This window comes from Scomber scombrus, chromosome 23 (assembly GCF_963691925.1).
Source record: "Scomber scombrus chromosome 23, fScoSco1.1, whole genome shotgun sequence".
Classification (NCBI taxonomy): domain Eukaryota; kingdom Metazoa; phylum Chordata; class Actinopteri; order Scombriformes; family Scombridae; genus Scomber; species Scomber scombrus.
In genome coordinates this window covers 17655295-17673501 of record NC_084992.1, presented here as the reverse complement: position 1 = coordinate 17673501, position 18207 = coordinate 17655295, and the positions used below count along the sequence as shown (strand labels likewise).

Sequence of the window (18207 nt, the reverse complement as noted above, 5' to 3'; positions counted from 1 at the left end):
TCGAGGTTTGGACAAGGTGCGAAGAGCTGAGGGCAAGCAGGGAAGGGTGCAGGGTGAGCCCTTTGAGGGCGGGGTGGAAAGAAGGATGTGGAGGTGCATTGTGGTTAAAGTGCATCCCTTTATAAATCCCTGGATGCACAATCTGCTAACTGTGTGGCTTCTCAGGTTCCCAACCCATTCCCCCGAGGACTCGTTTAACTGCAAGCCCCAGCTTTTTATGAGTCACCTGCACTGTAATGCATGTTTCTGCTCATTACCAACGAGACTGACTGTGATGTGGCGCTGGGGGGTCCCAGGAGGGGGCCGCGACTCCTCCGCTGGGGGTTAAGACCTCTGAGGTTGCACGCATTGACTCATCACCGCAGTGTATCCCACAGCCTGGCGGTGTACCTTCAACGTCACTAACTTAAGTGTGTGTGTGTGTGTGTGTCTGCAAGTGTGTGTTTCTTTTAAGTGTCCCTGTGATGTGAATTCATGTTCGCTGTAGGTGTGTAATTTGACATGCTGCTTTTATGTGCCTCTTTTCCTTGTAGAAAGTGTCTAAATGAGATGATACATGCCTTATTTCTAAGGAAGTCTGATAACTAAGTGTCAGTGAAGGAAATGTGTGTGTGTGTGTGTGAGAGAGAGTGTGTGCATGTGTTTATGTGTTTGCAAAAGAGACAGAGAGTGAGAGTGGCAGTGAGCAGAGTGCTCTGTGTGTGTTTGTGCTTCTCTGCTGTGAATGTGTTCCAGATAGTGCTGCTGATGGCTATCTTTCGGAGAGAGCTCTATTGATTTGGCTGGGGTAAATAATTGGTTGGGTCTACAAGCTGTCATTTTCGGCCTGATTGCTGAGCATTGGTGGTCTCTAGCAGTTATCAATTCAATTCAATTCATTTCAAAAGAGCCTTATTGGCATGGAGGTTTCGTGAACAATGTTGCCAATGCATCAAAATACAATTTGTCCAAATATTTGGACAGTACACAACATTAATTAACACAATATTAATTATTTAATTATCTACATCCACATCCCTCTCTGAGTCTATCTCTGTATTTATTGATTAGGACCCTGTACGACCATTCTCCATCTTTCAATTTGGGCTGTAATCCCTGTCTCCAAGCTGTATTTTTACAAATTATCAGCTCTCCGTTCCTTCCGCTGCTGTGGGGAGAGGGGCAGGTACAATTTAGTGAAGCAAAAAAACAGGAAAATGAGGAGAATACAGAATGAGGACATTTAGAAGGGTCAGACTTAAAACAGGCTTGTATGGGCTGCCCTACTTTTCCTCGGCAGTAGACATTAGCACACCTACTAATAGTGGGAGGACTGTGTGAGCGAGTGTGGGGGGGGGGGGTTAATTTCCCCCAAAAAACGTAAAACATGAAGGAAATAGAGGAGGGACTATTTTTGAACATAGGTTTTATTGTCCCCTCCCTGATTAACATCCCACAGCGCTGACAGATTAAAACCAAAATCGCCTAATCCAATCCGAGGAAACTTAAAACAAAAGTTTCCTCAGATGGATTCGCTTGGACCAAACCTCATCCGCCTGCAGGCTCTGTGGTCTCCATCATGCTATCTACTGGGAGGGCTGGCTGTCAGGGTTTAGGAGGGCCTGGCCCACATGCAGCAGCAGCTCACAGGGTCACTGAGCTGAGGCGATGAGAAGACCATTAGCGACCCCGCTTGAATGGTTTAGGGAACTGCAACCCCCACTGAGCCAAGAACAAGAGGGCTTTTTATTATGACTCAGGCTATAACCCACAGAGCTGTTTCTCTTGAATGTATGGGGAAACGCCTCATTTACTTCAACTCCTGGATTTTTTTATTCGTTTTCAAAGCTAGACCAGGACCAACATTACACGCACAGCCAAATTCAACTATAATATATCCCTGCAGGGACTGTGTGATATTTAATGATGGTTTTGTAAAGCATAAATGTATTATTCCTACATAAAGCAGTTGGATACAGATACCACAGATGACTATAAAGCGTGCTAACCGAACATTTTCCAGCAGTGGTTAGGCTGCTTTAACCGATAGCTACTTTTTGTAGCATATTTAGCCGTAAAAATGACGTAGTTAAGGTGTAACCGCAGTAAAAACGGGGTTACTTGGTAAGAACTACACCTCATTGTGGTTATAGAAGTATTTTGTAAGGCTTTTGCATGATAAATCATCGTAATATTGTTTTATCCGACTTCTCGTCACCTCTACAGCGCACAGTAGCTACACTGGAAGTTTCTGGAAAAGCTAAAGTTGAGGGGAAACAGACGGTAAACTTCCTCCGCACGCTGCCACGTCTGAGCCCGGTCCCAGCATCACTTCCTCTGGAGCCCACAAAAGCTTAAAGGACAGCGGCGGAGGAGAGGAATAAACGTGAATGAATTAACGGTAAATTTGAGCAAACACTCCTTCCTTTTTTCTTTTTCTTTCCTTTTTCTCCGACTCGGGTATCGTAACAGCCGTGGCTGAATATGAGACAACAGATGTTTCCCGTCACTGCTGTCACCGGTTACAGGCAAAAATCAATGAGTCGAGGGGTGTTTTTTTTTTTTGTGAAGCAACATAGGAATCGTGTTGTTTTTGTTCCCTCCTTTCTTATCCACTTTTTCAGACCTAGACTCCTTTGAAACTTCATCTAATTGTCACACTCTGGTTTTTGCACAGCGGGTGAGATAATAACCGTGTTGCTAAGAGGGGAGGTATTTACAAAATCAAGTTTACTGCTGTGGCACTGTGGGAACAGGGGGGCTGCTATTTGCACATGTAGTAGTTTTACAGCAAAGGGGGGAACCCTTAGGCTGTTTATATTGCTTTATCTCAAATATGAACAGTGCACTAACAGCATGAGTATTACACTGTTAAAAATGTGTCAGAAGATGTTTAATGAATGGTGCTGTATTATAAATGAGAGGAATGCGTTCTCATTGTCACACACACATAAATAGTGTATCCAGTGGAAGCAAATCTTTATACTGACTCCCTCCCTGTGGTCTCCTGCAGGTCTGCCATGCTGCCCAGGGTTTTTGTCTGTTTCCTCATTTCTTTGCCAGTCCTCTTGGCACTGGGCAGCACCGCCAAGTCATCCAAGAAGAGCCCTGCTGCCCCCGCCGCTGCCGCCGCCGCTCCACCCCGCCCACCCCCGCCCAATGACCCCAGCTGGGCTCTGGGTCTGCGTCTGTACCAGGCCCTCCGCTCTGATTCCAGCTCGGTAAACACTCTCCTCTCCCCTCTGCTTGTGGCATCCTCCCTTGGAGCTTTGAGCGGAGGTTCAGCTGGCACCACCGCTAGCCAGCTCCAGGATCTCCTCAAGACCCCGTCACTAACCAAGCCTGGAGCCCAGGCTGGTGAGGCTCTGTCCAGAGCACTAAAGAGCTTCACTAAAGCTAACGGGACCAGCTTCCGCCTACGTAGCTCCTCAGCTGTGTTTTCCAAGCAAGCTCCAGCGGTCAATCAGGCCTTTGTGAAAGATAGTAAGGCCAGATTCAGTCTTCAGCACAAGCCACTGGGGAAAGGAGACTCCAAGGCTGACCTGAAGCAGCTCCATAGCTGGGCTAAGGCTGGCCTCGGTGGGCTGGAGAGCGCTCCTTTAGTGTCTGAAATCCAGGCTAAAGCTGGAGCTCTGATTGTGGCAAATGCCCTACACTTTAAAGGTCAGTTATACAGTACACAAGTGGGCCTGTCTGTACTAATTAACACATGCTAACTTTGGTTTGGAGTCACAAAAGCTTGCAAAATGTAGAGCTGATTATAGAAAAAACAATCTAAACATACTAATTATGTCACATCCTTTATCAAATACAGTGTTGACAGCGATCCTATATCTAAAAACTCTGTAGCCCAGCTGCCTAAATGTTTAATAGTGGCCAGCAACTGGCTGGCTTTAGACCTGCAACAGAAAAAGCGAGGCACAGCTGCTGATTTGTGCGCTTTGTAATTGTGGAGTCATTTGTGATTATGCAACGTCTCTGTATTGGGCAGAACACATTATTGGAGTTATTTTCTGCATTGCATGTAAAGCGTTGGAATATTAATATTGCGTGCACGTGTACAATTTTCCACATTCAGACAGCACTGAGAGCCTTTACCACAGTTTGTCCACTACATCATGTGTGTGTGTGTGCCAGCATGCCCACCTGTGCGCTGTGCGTGTTTGTTTGTGTGTGTGTGTGTGTGTTCCCGTGCACGCGTGCTGTGGATTCCAGCTGGTGGACACAGCAGATAAAGGATGATTCTGGGGTCTATCACTGAGAGCTTATTCATCTTCCATTGGGGGGTGATGTGTCATCTTAAATAATTGAGTAACAAGTGTCCAGACTCTCTCCCTCGGTGTCATGCCTAACATCTGTGCTTGGAGCGCTCCAAGTCTGCGCCAGCACAGCTTGGCTCAGATCTGCTCTTTGTGATGGGCCGCAGTGGTGGAGACTAGTCAGTGTTTTCAGAACAAATGCAGTCATTTAGAAAAGCCCATCTGCAATTTTTACAGTTGCATCCCAAAAACATATCCATATAATCCTCATCTGAAGCTAATCGTTCACCGTTGGGCCCCTTTTAAAAACGTACCATTAAAGGTGAGTGAGTTAAATTAATGTTACAAGGCTGTTTTAAAGGGAGTCAGCATTTGTGCGACCACATTTCTCATCACAAGCCAAAGAAATAGCTTATTTTCCATTTTTTCTGATAACTTTTTAGGAATGTAATCTACCATCTCTCTCTTTCTCAGAGCCCGGCCAACATTTGTATGCCTGCTGACGTCCAATCTCATTTTTGTTTGCCGTCCTCACAAAAGATGATGATGTGTTAAATATATCCTTCCATTTCGCTTGTTCTTTTTGCAGCGTTTTTGTCTCAGTTTTGTGTGTGTGTGTGTTGTGTGCTTTTGTCATTGTTTATCGCGTGTCTAATCTACCCCTGCATCCTCTTCCTCTTTTTCCCCACATGTCTCCTGTTCACATCCTTATCTGTGTCTATCTGTCTCTATTCCTTCTGTTCCCTCCTGCAGGTATTCTTTTTTTTTTAAACTTTTTTTTTATTAGGCGCAAAGAAGGCAAGGCTGCTGAAGTGAAAACAGGTTGCCGACAGATAGACAGCCCTCACAAAGTAACATCCCCTGACAGACTATACATTGATAAGCAATTTAATTAATTTTCCCTTTGTTTGATGTTTTGACTTCATTACCAAATTAGTTTTCCTGTGAACCGACCCGCGTTGGTCGGTTCATTAATTTTGTGGAAGAAATATACAAATTAGATTATACAGCAGATTGTGGCATAGAAATTAGATTATGGAAAATTGGATTTCTTTAGTTTTGATTCATAATTTGAAAGTGGTCGATAGTTATGCTTTTTGCTCTTACTAGCTGTTTCTGGTTTGTTGTAACTTTTTTTTTTTGGTGTTTGTCTTTGATTTCAGGGTCCTGAGGCAATTCATAGTGTGTGTGATAATGTATTGGTTGATGGAATTTCTTTCGGCGCTGAAAAGACATCTGCTTCCTCGCCCGTTTTTTTTGTTTGTTTCACATTCGTTCCCTTTAGTTAATTATTGAAGAGGAGAATTTAGAAAAAAACTCTTTGCTGTCCTTCCTTCCCTGGGCTGTACACAGCATTCAACACAAAGAGAAGGTTGGGGGCAATTAGTAGTGGAACATGTTTATAGTGAAGAGATGTTAAAAGCAAAGAGAATGGCACGAGGACTCGCAGAGAAAGAACAGTGTGAGGAGAAAATTTCTGGGCGGGAAAGGGGACAAAGAGAGATGCAGAGCAAAAAGAGACGGGAGAAAAAGTAAAGAGGGAAAAACTGAGGGAAGTAAAGAAAGAGAGGGTGGCCTGCTGAGAGAGCGAAGGAGATTGACAGACATAGTTGAGGGATGTAAAAGGCCTACCTTGGGAGTTCCAGTCCACACTAGTTAATTAATTCAGGCTTTGTTCCTGTTTTAGACAAACAAACACTGGAGACGGAAGAAGAAGGAAAATAAGAACTGTAGAAAAAAAAACACACACAGAGAGAAATTTATACACAAGATAACACAACAACATGGGGAGCTAGGAGATGGAAGAAAAGGCGAGAGAGAACAGCAAGTCCCCACATATTTAACCTCTAATAATAGCTTCTGAAATACCACAACTACTTGTAATCAGAAGTAGAATAAGGGAGGAGAGGGAGCCACTCGGTCGCATTGATTCTTCTGGGGTTTTTTCGCCTGAAGTTTACAGTATGAATTGGTTAGTCTGCGAGCGATTGGATTTCTAAGCCGCGCAATTGTCTCATTGTTTATTGCTGATGGATATTAATGGATTCAGGTTTCAAGCCACTCCGGTTCCCTCTGCCACCGCGCTGTCCTATAAAAGAAGATAATGCAGCACAAATCCAAAGCAGGCCCACTTCTCCAGACACAAGTCCACACAGCCGCACACAGAGATCAACAAAGTCTGCTGTGCAGGCTGGTGAGGTCATTAAAATCCCTGCTCCACATATGCAACTTCATACACACATGTATACAAGCTGTGGAGAAATTGTTCATCATTATGACATCATTGCAGCAACACGGCTGCCACTTCAGGTAACGCTCAGCCGCTTGTTTTCAAATTCCTGTGCGATCTTATTTCTCTGTCTGATGCGACAGGAAGCGGAGCGAATGTCTGTGACTTGTGCTAGCATGCCTCGGAGGGGAAATCGCATGGCGTTTTGCCGCGATTTGTGATTGGCTGGGGTCCAGTGTGCTGTGATTTGTGAGAGGCTGGGTGTTTTTTTTTGGAAAAGCCACCCCTATAGCTGAAACAGTAACTTTATAATAAGTGGATTGATCAATAGTAAATGAATCAATTTGAATAAGTTTAAAGGAGCAGCAAATTTACGCATCAAGCTCAGTTTGCTTGTCATGAGGAGGACTGCTCAGCCTGTGGAAACAGTTGTATAATGTTGTCTGTGTCTCTGGAGGGAGCCTTCAAAAGTCTGAGATAAATAACTGATGACGTCATCAGGTTTTTTTCCCCCAACTATGACTCATACACATTTATAACAGAAAGTCTGCATTTCAAACATGAGGAGTGGAGTTTGAAAGACAGAAGTATTTATCAAGAAATAAGCTAAGCAAGATGGGAATTCATACCAGAGTCTAAAAGTTTGGATATCTCTTTCTTTGTTTGTACGTTTTTATAGTTTTAATGGAAGTGGGAAGGCAATATTATATCGTTCATGGTACAAAATGTCAAACATTCACTTTCAAATGGGAGGATTTGCTGCTTTACAGCTGTTAATTACACAAAACAAGCAATTTGAAGATGTCACCTTGGCCTCTGGGAACTTTTCGGAGGGGGGACTTTCATCACAGCAAATGAGGCATTTAATTGTTTTTGGCCTTCTTGCACCTCAGCATTGTACCATGAGTGGGGTGATCTTTTCAAGTGGTATAATCGATAATGAAAATCACCGTTAGTTGCGGCCTGAGCCGTCCCCAGGTGTCATTCACAAAGACTGACATAAGTATAAGTCATAATCTGCTGACCTCCACACTCCATCCCCTCTCCCTTGCTTTATTGAATGGGCCAGCGGCTTTGGGAATGTATTGTGAGGTTATTACAACAGTAATTCCACTTCTCTAAACTGACAGCTGTCAGGGGGTTAGCAGGGCCAAGTGGGATGTGGTGAGTGGTGAATGGGATGCTGCCTCATAACTGCCTCTGTATAGAGCTCCAACTCAGCAGCTTTGAGAAGACTAGACATTTTTTAATGGGCAGTGTACATCTATGATTCATGGGCAGTGTCAGCTGGTGTCACTGTGTATGAGGTCTATATGTATTTTACGAACATGGCATTGTTTAACGCCTTTTCACCTCTTTGAATCAATCATTCAGTGTTTTCTTACAGCCTGTCCATGTCAAGCTCTCTGTATTCAAAAAGCTTCTTTCCCATGTGTTTGTTTTGCTGTTTGTTCAGGCCTGTGGGAGAGAGAGTTCAACCAGGAAGGCGCAGACCGTCGCACCTTCTTGGGGAAAAAATACACCAAAGTGGTGATGATGCACCGAGCAGGTAACAAAAACAAACCCCAACAACAACACACAGTCTGTTGCCGCTTCAATGCTGCCAGCAAATAAATGCAGCGAAAAGGAATCAAGCTCTAAAATAGCTTAAACATCTGTAAAGTCCAATATGCCGCCCTCTTATTTATCACTGTGTACCTTATCATTTATTTATCATTCTTTTCATATTTTATGTATTGTCTTAAAACAACAAGGCGGAGTGAATTTCTGCTATGACAGCAGTAATAGATGTTGGAGGAATACATTGTATTCTATTTATCGTTATATTATAATGTCATTTCCAATTCATGAAATAGATTGTTTCACTGATCCTTTGTCATCCTGAAGTTGCATTCACATCATGTTTGAATTGATTTTCTCCAGCTCAGTAGTGTTAACTTGTTTAGTTCAGTTCTTTTAGGCAGGTGAGAACTCATTTGGCACCACATAACTGCAGTGACACAGCTGAAAATGCAAGGCTGAACCCACTCTCAAGAGAACTGCTATGGAGCAATATTGTTAAGAACTGCTGTTGAAAAGCAAAAGCGTTACAGTATAGCAAAGCTCATCCTCTTTTTGACACCCTGATCTTTCCTCAGCTCTGTATCCGTCTCCTCCTGCTCCCTCCTTCAGGTCTGTTCCGTTTTCACGAAGACATAGAAAACATGGTGCAGGTGCTGGAGGTCACTCTGTCGGGAGGCAAGGCCAGCATGGTGCTCCTGATGCCCTTCCATGTCGAGAATCTGTCCAGGCTGGAGAAGCTGCTGACAGTTGAGAGGCTGTCCAAGTGGCTGGACAAGACCAATGTCACCAGTGTATCCATCTCTCTGCCCAAGGCCAATATCACCAGCACCCTCAGTCTGAAGGTTAGTACTTTTTTTTATAGCGTCTAAATGCTATAACCCTAAAATAAAAATATATGTATGTATGCTTAAAAAAAGTGCATACTCAAATGATGCTATAAATTTTTATGTGATCATACTGTAGTTAAGTCACTATGACAGTTCTGAAATCGCTTGCAATATAGTTTTTAAATCCACACAAAGCTTTAGATTTTTGTTTTTATGAAGTGTTGAGTCTAATATATTTCAGACTAATGCATTATGCATGTGAGACAGCAGACAGAGAGCTATCTCTGAGGCTGACTGCTCTGAAATGCTCGGGTAGAAGTTTTGATAGATGATAGAGGATTTGGCCAATGTTTTATTCCTTACCTGATTGGTTAAGAAGCTCATTGAGGATGTGATACACTGTTCTATTTCAGGGTCACGTTTGGAAGAAAAAAACTTTCTTTTTTAGTTCTGGTCTTGGTTGTCTAATCTTTTTGCTCTCCAGGAGGATGTATACTGCTGGAGCGCAGCCACATAAGCTGGTTCTGGCAAACCCTGTGTGTGTGTGTGTGTGTCTGTGTGTCTGTGTATGTGAACAACCAGGTGCTCTATCCCCACTGGACCAAGCCTATTGTCAATTAGCCTCATTTCCCAAGTCACCTTGGCTTCACTAGCAGTGGGGTTTGTTGTGTTTTCTTTCTAGGGCATCTACAGGTGTTCCCAAAGGACTGCTGCTTTGTTGCTTACTTTTAGGCCTGATTTGTGCCGCCTGCATTTGTACTCAGCACAGCATACTGCACATATACATCACTTTAAATGCTCAGTGGAGAGGCAAATGCTCAGCTTTTGAACACTGCAGTGGAATTTGATAGAGTGGATTCCTGCTTGCAGACACAGTTTTAGTTTCTTCTCATAGTTTCTATCTTTCATTAATTTCCTGCATCATTTTTCACTAAAGCTGATACGGTTTCTCATGACTCCACGCAATTAAATCCTCACTCATTGTTTCTTTGCCTTCTTCATCATCCTCTTGGGTTTTCCATGTCTTTTCTTTTCTTGTTTTCTGCTTCTGTCTTGGCCACCTACACCTCATGACTTGCACTCTGCTTATCTTGGTTCTCTTTCTCTTCGCCTTCAGGAGTCATTTTTCCTCTATTCATATGTCTCTCCTCTTCCTCCTTACTTGGATCTGTCGCCTCCTCTCTCTCAGTCCTTGTGCCTTGCTGCTCTGCCTCCATGCTGCACCATGTTTTTCAAGCTTGTCATTTTTTCTTTGCTTTCCTTCCTCCATGCATTCTTCACCTGCAACCTCAGTTTCATGCCTACATTTCTGTCTTCCTCTTCCTTTGCCTCTTCAGTGATTTTTGAAACTGAAGCAGTGGCTTGACTGGGCCCTTCAAACTCAATGCAGACTTAGACACAGGTAATTTCAAATGTGGTCTCCTCTCTCCCTTGAGGTATTGGGTATCCAGCAGTACATGCAGCATTGGGCTGTAACAGCCTTCAGCTTTGAACCAAACCCTAGCTGCTACTGAGGATGACCATGACCTGTATCTCTACTATGGGCTTCTAAAGCATCCTACAGACCTCCTTTTGGAGCTGCACAAAAGGCTATGCCACAGCCCAGCTGGTAGTCTGCCTGGATCTCTGCTCTTTCAACCCCCAGAGTCGGCATGTGGCTGGTCTGCGTCAGATGAGAGAAAGCTAGAAGGAGCACCAGGCAGACAGGCAGCAGTTTAGTGGCTGCCGATGCTAATGTGAGTGCAAAGGGGTTGTTGAGGTTCATAAGGCCAAACCTGATGCTGCGTCGGGCTACTGACTGGGAGGTTAGAGAGTTGTCGGCATAGTGGAAGAGCACGTATTTGACCAGGCTACAGGGTACATAGCAGGGGCAAGGGCACACAAGTTACTGGAATCACACAGGCCTCCACAACTTCAACAATATCCTGCTGATGTGAGTTATTGCAATAGAAAAGTTCCCTTTTGAAGCTTATATTGAAGCTAACGTTGTCCTTACTAGCGATAATCTCTACCAGCATCAAAAATCTGTTAAAAGAAAAACACAAACAGACCAACCTGAACAATCTCAGCTAATGCTGTCTGCATGTGGAATCTCTGTGGTCGCCATCTGAGTCAGAGAGAGTCAGTTCAGAATAAGAGACAAAAGGTAGTGGTACAATAGTTGTGGGTGAGTAAAAGAAAGAGGTTAGTTGGACCTGACAGATACAGAGGGCATGTCAGTAAAACCCATTTCCCCAGGCCAGGGTACACTGACTGGAAACTATTACCATGTCCCCTTCAGATGTACATTGTAACCTCATCATGGACTGATGAAATTCACTCTGCCCTCTTTCTAGTTTAACAAACATCTCTGTAGAGTTGTGCTGCCATGTTAGTCTGCTAGCCATGCCCTAAAGAACAAGCTTTTGACATTAACATTGTCAGGACTCTCTGGGGAGGAGGCTGTAATCTAGAACTAAAGCTCTAAACAACTCCTTTTGACACGGCCGTGACTTTGCCGGGGAAAGAGCAGAATACATACTGTTGCAGACATTTTCTTTTGTCTCTGCAAGATAGTTTACTATACAGAAGAGAAAAAAAAAACTTTTACCCTTGTAAATAACCAAAAAAGTACAGCGTTCTCATTTTGTAACATAATTATGGATAAGCATTTGAATGTTTTGGCCTCCGTTTCTCTGACTAGTCACGAGTTTTCTCCTGCCATTTGCTCTCTGAAGATAAAGAAGTGCATTTGAGGAATCATTATGAAAGGGCTAAAGCTCTGAACCAACCTTCAACCCACTCCAGTCCCATTTCGTCTGTCTGTCCAACCCCTTTGGCCAGTGACAGCCTGCCATGTCTTCTCTGACGATCATTTTTTCCAATTGGGTCGGGCAAATAATTGCTCATCACTGTACGTTAATGCTGTTTACCACTCTGTCTGCCAATGCTTAGGGCGGTCATGGACTCCTGAGAGTGGACGACAGCATCTGGACAAACAGAGGATCAGAGTAGTGTGTGCGTGTGTGTGTGTATGTCAAACCTAACACTTGTGTACTGCGTGTGAAGCGAGTGAGAACAAACAAAGTCACGCACGTCCGAGTCATGTTGTACAGATTTGCCACATCTAGACGCGCCCTTTCCCTTCTTCACCTCCGTCCTCTCTGTCATATCAGTCCCACGGATCTGCTTCCTTTTTGTAGATCTCTCATGTGCCCCTAATACGCCATCACTCACTCCCCACCTTGGCTCTTCTGACCTAAATAGGAGTGACATTCGGCAGGCAAGTGAGCAGGATGAAGAGGGGGGTCAATGATTGCTTGGGGACAAGGTGGAAAGCGTCACAGAGAACTATAAATAGTTACAGAGTTCTGCCTTTTCCTTTCTTTCTGTCTCCCTATTTGTGGTGTTCTCCTCTGGTGAAGGGCAGACTGTGTTGGAGTCTGTAGCCAGAGACGGAGAACCCTCTTAACAAGCCTGGCCCAGAGGTCACTGAATAAACCACCCTCATCGCTCTCTCCCTCTGTCTCTGATCCATCGCTGACCAGGCCACACGCACATACACATTAATGGGCAAGCTTGAGCTCCTTTCTGGCTGTATCTCCAGTCGGTGACTAAGACATATGAGTGTGCACCGGAGAGCTCACTCAGTCATGGCTAATGAGGTCAAAAGGCCATCAAATATTTACAAGAGCACACGCCGCAGTATACAGTGTCGAGGGGCAGCTGTTTTAACACAGCTACCACAGCCCCGTGTCATATGAATTAATCAGATGTATTTCACGGCCATTAGTTAAATATCTCACTGAAATCTAAGACGTCATTTTCCTTTTTCATTTGTGGTAAAAAACGGCCTTGTGGAATAAAAAGCCGCTCAGGTGTATACGTGAGCTAGTGAATGAGAGACAGAGAGTGCATTGTCCGTTCAAAAGAGGTAAAAGCCCATGTAAATAAGATAGCAAAAGGAGTGTTGCTGATGAGACTCAATAAAGAGATGAAGAGGCTTTGAAGCTTCAAGAGAGCTCATGGTGTGAGAGAGAAAGAAAGGTTTCTTTAAAAGCCGGTATCAAATGTGTCCGTGAAATGGAGCTGTGATGATGCCAGTGCCACATAATGCATACTTGAAACCACCCACGCAGGATATTAAGGGCAGTATTGAAAAAGGCAGAACACGTCTGTAGTTGTTTAAGGTGGCGATGGCTTAAAAGAATAATTTGGCGGTTTGTGATTGGTAAGCCAGAGGGAACGGGAGCAGCGCAGGCAAAGAGATTTATACGATTGTCGGGCTGATTATAGTCATGATTCGGGTGTCACGATTGATTGAACCAGGTTGGACCAAGCTTGTGACTCTCTGGGCCAACTGGCAATGACAACAGGGTGATAAAATCGCACAGAGAAATATCCTAATTGTCCATGCTTGTTGCTCTCATGAAGATTTTATACATCCATGTTCCGAATTTAAATTGTGAAGGTGAAACTTTTTTTTACTGATTTTCAAACAGCATTGTATCAATACAATATGGGTAGTATATGCTAATGAATAATATTAAACTTCCCCACATGTTGCATCCAGAGCTCCCTGCTTATTTACTGGCACAACGCATCATCCACCAGACACTGGAGATCTGCCTTAGACTACAAACTAGTGTCCTTATTTTCTGTAGTGGTGGTTCATTAGCTAAGCTAAGCTAAGCTAAGTTTTTCTTCGAGTTTCTCCATGATACATCCAGAAGATCTGAATCTAACTCAAAGAATGAACCAGCTTTACAATATACAGTAGGAAGTGTCCGTATACACAACATGCGTACTTGCTGGCTGCGTCCGTAAACACAACATTAGCAGCTGATTGGATAGGACACGCACAATGCATCCTGGTACATGTAGGCATCGTCGGCATGGCTCTGCATGGAAATCTTCACTTGACTGCTTTCTCAGTCAATATAGAACCCACTGAATAATTTATTGCTTCGACTGACCACATTTACCATCAACATTGATTGGATATCCACATTAAAAGTGGCTACATTTTCCTCTAACATCTCATGGCCAGATAAGTAGTCTTTTAAAAAAATGGTCGAAAAACATCAAACCATTTTGTGGTTTATTGTGATGATTCTTTTACATTCAGGTGTCAGCTGGAGGTCACCTCACGCATAAAGTTTACTCACCTGGAGCTTTCTACAGACTTCTGCAGATAGTCCTTGCTGCCCTCATCTCTCTTATCCAATTTGAGTCTTTTTTACTCTGTAAGGCAATCAGTTTTGATGTTTTGAAAAAATCAGTTTGTTAGTGGAAATAATGACTTGTCTTTAGTAGGGTTCAGTAGCCTCACAGACACAGTGAAAAGGAAGTTAGGGTTTTTTCCATGATGTGTGACGTATCATATTTCTGAGTGAAATGAAATATGTGAGCAGGCACAGTTACCGGAGGGATTTAAATCCCGTCATTCAGATTTGATTAGATTGATTTAGATTTAGAAATGAGGTGTGGCTTAGCAAATATGGCTGTGTGACATGCAGCTGTGCCATCTTCCACCCACATCTCTCTCACCCTGGTTGTTAGATCAGGAGGAGGACGAGGGAAAAATGAATAAATCAGAACTCAACCACAGTCTTTTGAAAATGTGGACAAAGTTTTTCGACTAACTTCTGGCCTGTGACATTGCTCTGCTGCCTACCACAACCCTCAAACCCAACTGTCAAGAACATTGTTTATGACGGAGGGTTTAGTTAGTCGCCCCAAATCATATTTGATTGGATACATTTATGCATGTGACCTTGAGTTCAAGATGACTCATCAGAAATATTGTAATGTTTAACAAGAAGTGAACACAAGAGATTTTGATATAAAATACTTAAAAGCAGGGGGGTTTTCGGACGATTTTGGCATCTAACAAGATACAGCTGACACGGGGACATAAGGTTAGAACTTGGGAAATGCATTTTTCATTACAATGTGTCTTAAAGGTTTTTCCCAGCTTAAGCTCCACAGTTTGCAAGCAGCTGAGATGAAAAGAGCACTGTTTAGCCATAGCCTCCCTGTTTAAACTCTGATTTTTCTTTCTTTCCCATTATAATTATTAAGGCTGCACTGCCATTTAACATCAACCGCAGCCACTCCTCGCAGATAGAGCTGTAACATGTCCTGGCTGCCACAACCCATCCCCTTAAAACCCCCACAGGTACACCCAACAAGCTACTTAGTGGGCTCAACCATCGAGCAGAAATAATGTGATGTGGAGTGCCGCATGCCTCGGGGTTGATGCCATGCTACCTCAGGCCTGGCTAGACTGCACCGCTGTAGGCCAAGTGAGCTACACAAACACACACAGAGGAAGCAACCGGCTCGCTGACGCGGTGCGCGAGGCATCAGCAGTCTGACCAGTCCTCTTCCATCTAAGATTCATGTAGTGCTTGAGAGAGAAAGGGCAGCCAAAGAGCATCTCCCAGAGGTTTCTCTCCCCATATAATGCAGTGCCACACCTCTGTTGTGCACGAGGCCTCCATAGGCTGCTCTGACACCCTTGGCCTGTTTCCCAGCATGCTGCCACAGGTTCCCTTAATTTTTAAACACTGTGGCTTAAAAAGAATTAACTAAGTGCTTTTGCCTTGACAAGCAGAGCAAGAGTCAGAGACGAAGGCTGGGTCATGAGGGGTTGGTCGGTACTATTTATAAGCTACATAGTATCACCTTGAACACTGTAGACCCAGTGAGCTGGATCTGCAAGGAATGCCGGTGACGAGAACGAGGGAGAATGGACATAAAAGACGAAAGAAAAAGACAGAAACCGACTGCTTTTCTTCACAGATGTATGATTTGAGGAACCCCCGCAGCTTAAGTCTGTTGCTGTTTACTCGCAGGATAAGCAGCGAAACGCCTCGCAAACGATCCCGAGCCGAGATCGAGAAGTTGAGAGAGCGACGTACCATACGTGTATATATACGGGGCGAGCCGGCTTGTCAGAGAAAAGAGAAGGATGAGGCGGAGAGGAAAAAGACTGAGTTAGGAGCGGAGGGAGAGAGACAGAGTGGGATAAAATAGAGGCACGCGGGCAGATGAGGGATGGGGATGCCGGGCGTGTGGCGGAAGACAGTGATGTAGTGGTAGCGGGTGGAAGAAGAGAGGAAGAGCAGAGGAATAATGGATGAGGACAATAGAAGTGCATTAGAGCAGGAGATTGTGTGTGTGTGTGCCTGTGTGTGTGTGGTGGAGGCAGGCTTGGCATGAAAACACTAAAAATGGAGTGACAGATGCCTACAACTGTATATAACATCTACTTATTTCATGTTTAGGGATAAGCTGACATGATCCACTTTTAACTTCCTCTTGCATGCACATGTCTTTTTAAGTCGAAAAGTGGGCATTCTACATGGATTATTACAATTGTCTATTAGTGTGCCGTTATGAGAGCTAAGAAGTATTAGAGTGCGCTGTAACAATGTGGTTTTGAAAAGCAAGCCAAAGTCAGCGAGGCAGCACCCACAAAACATCTACTTTTTGCCAGAAAACTCATCCAAATGATTTACTGCTGTTGTCTGCCAGTGAAAGATATTTCCAATAAAGAGTTTAATCAGCAGAAGTTTAAATAATGCTAGTAAGCACGCTCTTCACCCACTCGTCTTTCCTCTGCAGCTCGTGGCCTTACTCATGCACATCTACACACAAATCCACACACACACACACACACACACACACATGCTCTCATCTGGCCCCTAGAGAAGCCTGTCACTGTGAGTGGCCCTCTGCCATGGGAGGATAAACTACCTGTCATGACGACGACTTTCTTCGGAATTCATATCAGAGGCAAAACAAAGGAGGTGCTGAGGTCACGGGGCATCACTCTTAAATTATTCATCCTCTGCTTCCTGCTTCCGTCTCCTCTCTGCCTGTCGCCCACTTTGTTCTGCCGGCTCACAACAAGGGCAACTGTCAGCCTCTTTCCCCCGTTGCACGATTTTTCGGTAATATAAAGTAAATAAAGCCCTTACGATGAAAAACTCCCTTTTTTTTTAAAAGAAAAGTTGTCGATTGACTGAGGCGGAGGGTGTGTTTATGTTTACGTTAATCATGTGGCAAGCTCCAGAAAGGTCGGCGCATGTCTCCCACTTCTGAATGTCACAGCATCATGAAATTTTAAAATGTGCTTTCCCCTCCCACACATTGTTTTGGTCTCTTCTGCGTACATAATTGATCAGTGTCCTGGCAGGCTGCTCATTCTCATACACTTGCAGGATGTTTCTATACAGGAAGCCTTTGGGAGAATTGATTCAAAGCAGTTCATAAATCCCCATCACTCTGTGTTTTCTGCTTCCCAGAAACAGTTGTCTGCGCTGGGCTTGACTGACGCGTGGGACCAGAAGGTGGCTGATTTCTCAGGGGTGTCGGACAAGAGCAAAGGGAAGCTCCACCTGGGTGGCGTCTTGCACTGGGCTTCCCTAGAGCTGGCTGCCGAGGCTGGGAAAGGAAGCGCAGATCTGGAGGAGGAGCACATAGAAAAGCCCAAGCTGTTTTACGCTGATCACCCCTTCATTATCTTTGTTAGAGACAACACTAGCGGAGCCCTGCTGCTGATGGGAGCTCTGGACCACGCTGAGGGAGAAGCCTTGCACGACGAACTGTAGCACCACCAGAAATTACCAACATCTGTCTTCTTCTCTTTTTTTCTTTTTCTTTGTCCTTTTTGTCTCTTTCGCTTATACACTCCCACTCAAAGACGACACACTGGTTTCTAAGGCGAGACATTGTCATTCATTGTGGCACGCTATCACATCAGACTACTGCTGGCTGTCGTACATTGACACTGCATCTCACACTGACTGACACCGACACCGTCATACTTGACACAGTCTCACACACACACACACATTGACACCTACATGGCAAGCATAAATGAAAATACTGTACAAGACATTACTAAAGTTGACGGATACTGAAAAAAAAACAACTTGGAGAGTTTATATCTCTGCTCCTTGTCTCTCCCACACATTTAAACTCCCACACACACACACACACACACACACACACACACACACACACACACACACACACACACACACACACACACACACATACATACACATACACACACATTAAAAACCTCAATGGACAAGTCAATACAAACCAAAATGACAAACAAGAGTACAAACTAACATGCTGACACAACATACAAACAGCAGCATCAACAAAGAACTTTAACAAACAGAGGCTCACAGTGACACGGGAATCTTTCCTGTCAGGGCAGGTGAGTGTGTGTGTGTGTGTGTGTGTGTCTGAATATGTATGTGTGTGTGTAGTGACCGACAGATCAAGGGTGCCTGTGCAGCCTCTCTCTCTCGGAGCTGGCAGGAACCTGTGGCGGGGGGTCCCCTGG

At 44.3% G+C, this 18207-nt stretch overlaps 1 protein-coding gene across 1 annotated transcript; it reads left to right on the top strand.

Annotated features, from left to right (window-relative positions):
- Positions 1 to 2331: 2331 nt before the first annotated feature.
- serpinh2 (serine (or cysteine) peptidase inhibitor, clade H, member 2) lies at positions 2332 to 17549 on the top strand. Its single transcript, XM_062445096.1, has 5 exons — positions 2332 to 2380; positions 2993 to 3642; positions 7925 to 8017; positions 8641 to 8873; positions 17153 to 17549. Exons 2-5 carry the CDS (start codon positions 3000 to 3002, stop codon positions 17456 to 17458), a joined length of 1275 nt encoding a protein of 424 aa, XP_062301080.1. The 5' UTR covers positions 2332 to 2380; positions 2993 to 2999; the 3' UTR covers positions 17459 to 17549.
- The last annotated feature ends 658 nt before the right edge of the window (positions 17550 to 18207 follow it).

Excerpts from the sequence above, each read along its gene's own strand:
- serpinh2 (XM_062445096.1), top strand. The coding sequence starts at position 3,000 with ATGCTGCCCAGGGTTTTTGTCTGTTTCCTCATTTCTTTGCCAGTCCTC. Across the intron at positions 3,643-7,924 it reads AAATGCCCTACACTTTAAAG|GCCTGTGGGAGAGAGAGTTC; the intron begins GTCAGTTATACA and ends CTGTTTGTTCAG. Across the intron at positions 8,018-8,640 it reads GGTGATGATGCACCGAGCAG|GTCTGTTCCGTTTTCACGAA; the intron begins GTAACAAAAACA and ends TCCCTCCTTCAG.